The sequence below is a fragment of the Sinocyclocheilus anshuiensis genome, unplaced genomic scaffold, assembly GCF_001515605.1.
Source record: "Sinocyclocheilus anshuiensis isolate Anshui unplaced genomic scaffold, SAMN03320099.WGS_v1.1 scaffold409, whole genome shotgun sequence".
In the NCBI taxonomy this organism is placed as follows: Eukaryota; Metazoa; Chordata; class Actinopteri; order Cypriniformes; family Cyprinidae; genus Sinocyclocheilus; species Sinocyclocheilus anshuiensis.
Window position 1 is genome coordinate 444,397 of NW_015540855.1, and position 10,443 is coordinate 454,839.

At 37.1% G+C, this 10,443-nt stretch overlaps 1 protein-coding gene across 2 annotated transcripts in view; it reads left to right on the plus strand.

Moving 5' to 3' along the window:
- Positions 1 to 10,443, plus strand: part of LOC107687813 (polypeptide N-acetylgalactosaminyltransferase 1-like) — a 128,056-nt gene that overhangs the window by 114,289 nt on the left and 3,324 nt on the right. For both annotated transcript variants that reach the window (XM_016485279.1, XM_016485280.1), the window contains 5 exons: positions 2,103 to 2,220; positions 2,345 to 2,525; positions 4,932 to 5,071; positions 6,890 to 6,988; positions 7,090 to 7,224. In XM_016485279.1, coding sequence (XP_016340765.1) covers positions 2,103 to 2,220; positions 2,345 to 2,525; positions 4,932 to 5,071; positions 6,890 to 6,988; positions 7,090 to 7,224 — 673 coding nt within the window. The remainder of the gene's footprint in view (positions 1 to 2,102; positions 2,221 to 2,344; positions 2,526 to 4,931; positions 5,072 to 6,889; positions 6,989 to 7,089; positions 7,225 to 10,443) is intronic.

Genomic DNA, 10,443 nt, shown 5'->3' on the forward strand with positions numbered 1-10,443 from the left:
ATCTTGTGTAATCCCAGGCTATCTGTAATCAGAAGCACATTTATAACTGGAATATAATTTAATTTCATTCACATGTGTTTCATAAACACATAATCCTTTATGGATTACAATCCGCCATCAAAATGATACATTTAATTATTCTAGCTGCTGTGAGAAAAGGCTATAAACGAACGGCCACCTGCAGGATCCTCACATGCAACAGCCTAGTAGCCGGGACAACTTCTTTATGTTTACAGACGTGACGTAATGACGCAGTGCCATGCTCGAATTTCCTGCGAAAACCTACCCGTACCACTCAAATTAGAAAACATTATTATAAGCTAACCGTTGTGAATCTGGCTAAAGTAAGGCGATAGTTTTGAACACTGGCTGGTTATGTACTTGCTCAAATATTGATTTCTGATAATTTTTAACCAAAAAAAAGTTACGGACTGCAGCTTTAATGACAGAATTTTCATTTTTGGGTGAACTATCCCTTTAAGCAGCACAGCTGTTTTCAAAATTGATGATATCACACACACAATCAAAGGAATAAATTAAATTTTAAAATACATTAAAATAGAAAATTGATATTTTAAACTAATACTATTTCACAATATTACCGTTCTTACTGCATTTTGGATAAAATAAATGCAGCCTTGGTGAGCATTAAGAGACTACAGGTGCATCTCAATAAATTAGAATGTCATGGAAAAGTTCATTTATTTCAGTAATTCAACTCAAATTGTACTTTCCAGAAGGCCAACAATTCACTAAAAATGTTTTTTTTTATTGGTCTTATGAAGTATTCTAATTTGTTGAGATAGTGAATTGGTGGGTTTTTGTTAAATGTGAGCCAAAATCATCACAATTAAAAGAACCAAAGACTTAAACTACTTCAGTCTGTGTGCATTGAATTTATTTAATACACGAGTTTCACAATTTGAGTTGAATTACTGAAATAAATAAACTTTTCCACGACATTCTAATATATTGAGATGCACCTGTATTGCATTGAAAATATAATCTCCTTTTTCAGACTGTGTCAGCAATGTACTACTACTGTTATAAATGTACTGTTGTCCTGCTTTTAGTATTACTGTTGTATATCTTTATTGTCACATATGTTCAGTTTCCACATTTTTTAACAAAGTAGTGCAATAGCCACTGCGTGTAGAGTACATTAGTATTCCGTTTCGAACACAGCTTTTTTTCAGATGACTAATTTTTCTTCCCTTTTGAGAGCTTTTAATGTAAGAGATAGGAATGTAAACAGTAAGTGAATAGAGGTAGAAATGTCACAAGCCAGATTTGAACTCAAATTGCCCGCATAAGCGCCACGACACAATGAATCACAGAGTATGTGTGTTAAACAGTAGGCAATGACTCCAATTTGTAAAGGCCTTTTAAATGTAAATTCAACATTTCGTTTTTTTTTCCTTTCTAAAAGGTATTTTACATGCAACTTAAAGCTGCGGAATATAGAAGTGTTTCTCTAGACCTGCAGCTAAACACTGCAGTTAACACAAAGACGAGGGGAGTTTTAATCCACACCAGCACTTTGCTCACCTCATAACTACAGGAACAGAGTAGCTCTTAGCCTTCTACTGCTTGATTTCTTCACAGATCCTGTTTTTCAGAGCTGCACGTTGTTTTTATCAGAACACTCTGACACCACTCCGCTCTCTGTTTTTGTATTTTTTCCCCTCACGACCCCTCGTTTACTTCGTCTCCTTTTTTACTTCAGAGCCTGGTTCTCTGCATGAAAACAACTTGAGAGCATAACAACAACAGGTTCTTACTTGAGGAAAACATGACTGTGAATGAGACGTGCTGCAGGGGATGGATGGAAGGAAAACAGGAAAGAACAGAGAGTGCCTGCTGAGGGAAATGGACGAGCACGAGTGAAAGATATTTAAAGAAGGATATGTTGTTGCCAAAATAGATGCATGTAAACATGTCATTTCTACTGAAGATCTCATTCCCCTGAGTGACACACAACGGGCTTGTTTGTAACCGAGTGAACAGGAGAGGAAGAGCTGCTTTAATAAGATATGTTCATTCCCCTGAAGGGCCTGTTTGCAATTAAACTGTGTTTTTTTTGTTTTTGCATCATCTGTCAGGACCCCCACTATGGCAGGTGGTCTCTTCTCCATAGACAGAGGTTATTTCCAGGAGATTGGCACATATGATGCAGGCATGGACATTTGGGGAGGAGAGAACCTGGAGATGTCCTTCAGGGTCAGTCTCACTGCTAATATTATAATATTCAACCACCACAATTCCACTTGTGCTTATATAGTGCATATAAAGTTATTGATGATTTTTCATACTCTGAGAACTAATATTTGTCCTTGTTTATCAGATTTGGCAATGCGGGGGGGCGCTTGAGATCGTCACGTGTTCTCACGTCGGTCACGTGTTCCGTAAGGCGACGCCGTACACGTTCCCTGGTGGAACTGGCCAGATCATCAACAAAAACAACAGGCGGCTGGCAGAGGTCTGGATGGATGAGTTCAAGAACTTCTTCTACATCATCTCACCTGGTCAGTCACGTTTACATGCTACACATCTGCATCCTAAACAGATACACAGTAAAGTTTGAAAATACAGAAACACAAACACTACACACAATTTCAGTTTACATAGGCAAGTGCACAACTCAAAGAGTGAAATGGTTACAATATATACACAAACAATATAGACATATGGGCATTATATACAGTATATAATGTATAACATAATGCAATATATAATTTACAATATTTGTTATATGAAAAATAGTATACAGTATACAATATGTACAATATATAATTTACAATATATAATAAACTACCTGTCTAAATGTTTTGAACAGTAAGGTTTTTAATGTTTTTATTATGTTTTATTATTTATAAAGGTCTCTTCTGCTCACCAAGCCTGCATTTATTTGATCCAATATATTCCTATTTGAATATATTTTAAAATGTAATTTATTCCTGTGATTTCAAAGCTGAATTTTTAGCATCATTACTCCAGTCACATGATCCTTCAGAAATCATTCTAATATTTGCTGCTCAAAAAACTGTTAGTAGAATTTTTTCAGGTTTCTTTGATGAATAGAAAGTTCAGAAGAACAGCATTTATCTGAAATAGAAGTCTTTTATAACATTATAAATGTCTTTATCATCAGTTTTGATCAATTTAAAGCATTTTTGCTAAATTAAAGTATTAATTTCTCAGTTCCACAATTTCTATGCCAGAACAAAAAAAAACAAAAACTAATGCTTGGCTAATGTAAGTAAAAAGTCTTCTAAATTATTTTGAAGACAAGTAAACTAACTGTTTTTAATATCAAGCATGTCCCACAGTAAAGCAACAACAATTATTTTACAACAATTATGGAGGGGCAAAAGAGCACTGCTGTTAATAAAAGGAGTGGGCTGGATTTATAACACAAGACACAATGTGGGCATCATTGCCAAATGGAATGCAGCACAATAATCGTTTTATCCCGATAATCTTGTTTTCATAATCGTTTTAAGCCAAAAAAAAAGAAAATTTCTTTGCCCTTGTGGCAAGGCTAAGAATGTAACATATACTTGTTTTATGTTATGAATTGCACTTTGACTCATTTCACCCATATAACACATGCAATCAGTGTTTTGGGAGTCACACATAGTTCAAGATTATAGTAGGACACAATATTGCCAATTTTTGAAATAACATTTCCTTATCTTGTCTCTCAGTCTCGTCTCTTTGCCTTTCTCTGTCTTGGTGTCTTTCTATGACTGTCTCTCTATCTCTGTGTCTGTCTCTTTAATGGGGTGTGTGTGTATTATCAGCGCTCTTGGGCACTCGAGCCGTATTGACTCAGAAGGAGATGTTGGATAATAGATATTAATGTCACTGTCAATAGTGTCCAATGCTGCTCAGAGCTATCTGTGTGACTGTGTGCATATTGTGTTATTCTTTCCCTCCTCTACACAAATGCCTTTGTATACTCTCTCCTTATTGTTACGGCTAAAAGGCAAGCATCTGGACAAAAAACCCTAACCTTCAGTATCAAACTTCAGCCTGTAACTTGTCCTTTAGCATTTGTGCTACAAACATGAATGATACCACAAGTCATGACGCTTGTGGAGGAGAACTGTTTTATTACATTTGTAAGCGACCAGGCTTGCAGTGTTTTGTCTGGGGAACAATAAAACAGTTACACTGAAGTAGAGCTCTAAACCATATCCAGCACAGTACACAGCTGTTTGTCTTTTGAAGAAAATATTCTTTACAAAATAGTGAATGTTTTAATCTCACAATTTTAGTATGTATTTGAGTGGCCGAAAAATAACATTGCTGAAGTTTAAAATACATACCAAATCTTTAAAGATTTGATAAATATTATGATGCATGTCTTTCACCCTGTTTTATTGTGTTATTTATATACTATTATAATATTTATAGATCTGATTTATAATATTTAGATGATTTTTGTGCTTTGATATATTTTAAGATTTAAAGTTTTAGTAATTTTGGTATGTACTTTAATAATTTTTATAAGTTTTTTTATTTTTCTATTTAGCTTTATTTTAGTAATGTTAGTATTTCATATTTAACTAATTTAATAGTTCAAATTTAAAATGTTAATTTAAGTTCTTTGCTTTAAGTTCTCCTGTACTATTTGCATCTTATTTCAGCTTTAATTCATTTAACAAAAGTGGTTTTAATCGTTTGTTTTAGTTAACAATAGCAATACTGTTTTACCTTTTCTTTATTATCATTGACAAAATCAAAAAAGTCTTCATTAAAAAACATAATTGGCAGTAATTTTGTTGACAAGATTAATAGTGCCACTTATCAACCACCCCAAATGCCCTACAAACCACTTAGCACCTTAACCACCCACAGCATCCTAGAAAATCGCAATGTTAAAGTTTTTTAACCATTTTGCATTCTCATGTGTTTGTTTGTTTCAGGTGTGACGAAAGTGGATTATGGAGACATCTCATCCAGAACATCCCTGAGACAGAGACTGCAGTGTAAGCCGTTCTCCTGGTACCTAGAAAATGTTTACCCAGACTCCCAGATACCACGCCACTACTACTCGCTGGGAGAGGTCTGTATCACTTTCTCTCTCACACACGCACACTCATGCTGATAGCAAAAGGGAAATCACTGCATAGTGTGATAAACACATTTCTGTGTGTGTGTGTTAAAGAAGCACAGGAGTGAATTAGCATGGGGCGTTCTTTTTCGCGGGGTTGACTGTCACAGGAATTGATTGTTTGTTTTTTAAATTCCAGTCACTGTGTTCAGGAAATGAGAGACATTTATTCTCTCCTAGTCTGCTCTCCCTCTGTCATCGTCTTGTTTCCTGTTCCGTCTCTCACCCTTTCGTTCCATCTGTCCATCGCTGCCTCTCTTTTTCAGACATTCTTATGAATAAAACATGCGCGTCATCTCTGATGTCTGAAATTCGCTCAGTCTGTCTGTTCTTCTAACTGGTTAAGGCTCTATCTTCCTTGTGCTGTCTATGGTTCGTTCCCTTTTAGCTCATCTTTGTCACTCCTCGCCACTGATGGTGACATTGTAAGGTGTAAGGCAGGACACAGACAGAATAATACATGGAGCAAGTGACGTCACAATAATGTTCCATGTGTAGCCAGTAAAAAGTTTGGGGTTGAAGTTTTTGAAAGAAGTCTCTTATGTTCAACATGGCTGCATTTATTTCTTCAAAAATACAGTACAGTAAAAACACTAATATTGTAAAATATTATTACAAATATTTTTTAAATATAATTTATTCCTGTGGTGGCAAAGCTGAATTTTCAGCAGACATTACTCCAGGCTTCAGTGTCACATGATACTTCAGAAATTATTCTAATATTGCTATTTATTGTCAATGTTGAAAACAGGTATGCTGTGTAATATTTTTGTGGAAACCGTGATACTTTTTTCAGGATTCTTTGATCAATTGAATGTTCAAAAGAACAGGATTAATTTGAAATATAATTTTTTTGTAGCAGTGTAAAAGCCTTTACTTTCTTTTGATCAATGTAATGCATCCTTGCTAAATAAAAGTATTCATTTCTTTTAACAAAAAAATCTTACGGATCCCAAGCTTTTGAACAGTAGTGCATGAAAAGGTTTAATAGCTAGCACAATAAGATAAAGCAGTAAGAGAGGCTGGGTAAAATCCCAAGATCAATCTTTCACTCCATGCCTATTTTTGTATCTGACTGAAAATGTATTAGTGCACTGCTTCCTGTCATCGCATTCTGCTGTAGTGTGGACCCTTATGTTTATTTTTTATTTAATATTTTTGCAGAAGAGTTACTTGTGTGAAGAAGCATTAGCAGAGAGAGAATTGGCATTATAAGTGAAAATAGCCTACTGAATCATAATCAGATCAGATTGAATCAGAATCGGAATCTGAACCATTTAAGAGCTGATGAATCTGAATTGCAGTCATTTTGAATCTAAATAGTTGTAAAATATTTGGAAATACCCAACCCTTTGAGGGGCTGTGCATTACAATGATTATAACAGAACTATTAAAACAGCCAAGTATTAAATCAGCATTTGCATGAAACACTGGCTAAGTATAATAGCAGCGAAGCTGTTAAATGTGATGTGATTGTCATGGTTTAAGCCCCACTGATCTTGACGTTTGTGTAACTCAGTGTTTTGGATGAAAGCAGCGAGCTGTCTTTCCCTCCATCTGCTGTCTTTCATCAAGTATACATTTACGTGTGTGTTTGTGTGTTTGATTGGCACAGTTGTCTCTTAGTTCGTCGATACTCCCCCCTGGTGTGCGATAAGCTTTGGGTAATTAACCATGTTGGACACTCAGACAGAGACGTGACTGTGTTTATTCATGCAGGAGAGCTGCTTGAGTGTGTCTAATCTATTTGTGTGATCTGTCCGATTGCAGATCCGTAATGTTGAGACTAACCAGTGTCTGGATAACATGGCCAGGAAAGAGAATGAAAAAGTGGGCATTTTCAACTGCCATGGCATGGGTGGAAACCAGGTCATCTTTCTCACTTTTAAAACACAAACTTGGTTAGAGTAATCGTGTTGATGCTTGACATGTATGACACTGATGTATTGTGACCTTTTCCGCCCGCTCAGGTTTTCTCGTACACAGCCAATAAAGAGATCCGAACTGATGACCTCTGTTTGGATGTGTCTAAACTCAATGGTCCGGTTATGATGCTCAAGTGCCATCACTTGAAAGGCAACCAGCTCTGGGAATATGACCCTGTGGTAAGTGTGTAAATGTGAAACAGATCACAAAATCTAATTTACAGTAATGCTCTTACTGTTCTATGGGGCAGGGCGTTACACCAGGATAAATGTTAAAATACACAATACTTAAATCTTGCTAATCTTGTCTGTGTAAAGTTACATCCAAAGTTACATGCTTCTGGAGGGCTACCTTCCTGCAGACTTCAATTTCAACCCTGCTCCAACATTCTTGCCAAGTAATCCTGAAGATCTTAATTGGTTGGTTGGCTTGTTCAGGTTCGTTTGATTAGGATTTTAGCTAAATTCTGCAGGATAGTGGTCCTCCAGAAGCAGGGTTGGCTACCCCGGTGAAAAGCCTTGCTTGATGAGCATAAAGATACCTAAAAGAGTTGTTAAAAGGATTGATTTTGGCAGCTTTACTGTTGAGATACACATTTTTGTATAGATTGTACAGAAGAATTAATGTGTTTTAACAAAAATACAAGCTTATTCTTTTAATCTGTTCTTTAATGCCTTCCCCCTCGACATCCACTGCAAGTCACATATTGTAAATATGTTTTTACAAACTGACAAGTGAAAATTGCTGCTTGTGGTAATTAAGAACATGCTCCAGATGTTGTTGATAGAGCTTAATTTGTTTTGAATCCAAAATACTCCCTGAACATGTTTTATCCCAGACGAGCCCCCAATCCAATTCTGTCCAATCCTGCTCCTGGAGGGTCACCTTCCTGCAGCTCTGCTCCAGCACACCTGCCTAGATGTTTCTAGTAATCCTGAAGACCTTGATTAGCTGGTTCAGGTTCGATTGATTAGGATTTGAGCTAAATTCTGCAGGATAATGGTCCCCCAAGAGCAGGGTTGGCTACCCCTGGTAAAAAGCCTTTTGCTTGATAAGCATAAAGATACCTAAAAGGACTGTTTTTGACAACTTTACAGTTGAGATACACATTTTGTATAGATTGTACAGAAGAAATAATGTGTTTTAATGAAAATACATGCTTATGCTTTTAATCTGCTCTTTAATGCCTTCCCACTTGAGTTCCACTGCAAGTCAGATATTGTAAATATTTGTTTTTACAAACTGACAAGTGAACATTGTTGCTTGTGGTAATTAAGAACATGCCCCAGATGCTGTTGATGGAATTTGTTTCGAATCCAAAATACTCCCTGAACATGTTTTATCCCGGACGAGCCCCCAATCCAATTCTGTCCAATCCTGCTCCTGGAGGGTCACCTTCCTGCAGCTCTTCTCCAGCACACCTGCCTAGATGTTTCTAGTAATCCTGAAGACCTTGATTAGCTGTTTAAGACTATCTATAAAGTTTAAGACTGTCTATAATTAGAGTAGACCAGGGGTGTCCAATCCTACTCCAGGAGGGTCACTTTCCTACAGAGTTTAGCCCCAACACACCTGCCTGGAAGTTTCCAGTGATCCTGAAGACCTTTATTACCTGGCTCAAGTGTGATTAATTCTGAATATTGATTATCACTTAATGACATCTAGGTGATGACAAAGGTGGTGAAACGTGTAAAACAATGTTTTAAACACATTTTGCACTGTTCTCTCATGCTTGCATGCATGTATGCAGATGTGCTTTTGACTCTTGATTTTCACCTCAAGGGTCGCAATGGCCTCATATATGTCATATAACATCAAAAACAGCCAGCTAACCCTTTAAAGCTGTCTGTCTGCAGGGTGCGCACTCGTCCTTCTCTTGTAATGTACAGTGGGTACGGAAAGTATTCAGACCCCCTTAAATTTTTCACTCTTTGTTATATTGCAGCCATTTGCTAACATACACATACACCCCATGGCTTCCCTTATAAACACTGCTGAAGGGATGCTAGTTTAGTAAGATTAAATCACCTCTCTGTCAATCTTAAAAGTACATCACAACGCACCTTCAGGCCTGAGGAGAGTGAATTAGCCAAGGGGAGGAAAGAGGAAGATTGCTTTTTGCAATCCTCTGCTGTTGGCTTAAAGAGATGCCTGTTACTCCAAAGCCTCCTCCTCCTCCCCCTTCTCGCCCCAGATTCGAAGCCCCACCACGTTGGCCCGGTGCCCGGAGAGACGGAAGGCTGCACAGAATAGAGAACTCGAGCAGAGACTTTCCACTGTCAGATAAAGGTTCTGTTTTTCTCGTGGGGAGAGAGAGAGAGACAGACAGAGTGGAAGGAAAGGAGATTCACAGTGAGCACGATCAGGAAATCTCTTGCCAACGAGAGCACCTCTCCTGCATGCATTACCATACATTACCTTCGCAAGCTCATCGACGTGTGTGTGCGGCCTCACACCTTACACTGTGTGTCTTATAGGTTCTACCGCTATCCTAATTGTATCTGTGCGGCTTAATGCTTCCCGCTAGACTGAAACTCTAGAGCACTCAGCTTACCTAAGGCCCATTACACACACTCACACACATGCTCCACTGTAAAGCAATCCCTGTGCATCGACAATTTGTCTCTGCCCTGGAGCGCACAGGTTGTCCAGTCCTGCGTGTATAGCGTGGAGTGGCATACTGCTTACTATCAGTAATATTGTATTACACTATGAATACTGAGCACAGGAATACCTGGATGACCTACTACATTTGCCTGAAGGAGCATGAATCTAGCTCACAGCATGGGATCCCACAATGCAGTGCGCTCAACTTGAACTTGCTTTTCTGTTGTGACAAATTAAGCATAATATCAGACATGATCTTTAACTCTCCCTTTACACATTTGAATGGACACCCAAACATTGAGAAATTTAAAGAAAATTGGTCTAAAATGCAAAGTAATAGCAATTATAGAGCTCAATGGTGATGTTTTGTTTTTCAGATTTTTACCTGCCCTGCCATTTTCATAATATTTTTTTAATCTGGTGTATTTTTTAAAATAAATTTCATAAAAATGTAATTGTTAAAATTCAGTTTTGTAATTATTATGTAGATATTAATAATGTAGATTTAAATAAAATTTATTTATTTTATTGAGAATCCCTATACATATGAATACTTTTATTGTCAGTCCTCAGTCTCTCATTCTGAGAAGTGCGCGCACACACACACGCACATACAATATATATACAGTGGGTACGGAAAGTATTCAGACCCCCTTCAATTTTTCACTCTATGTTATATTGCAGCCATTTGCTAAAATCATTTAAGTTAATTTTTTTTCCTCATTAATGTACACACAGCACCCCATATTGACAGAAAAACACAGAATCGTTGACATTTTTGCAGATTTATT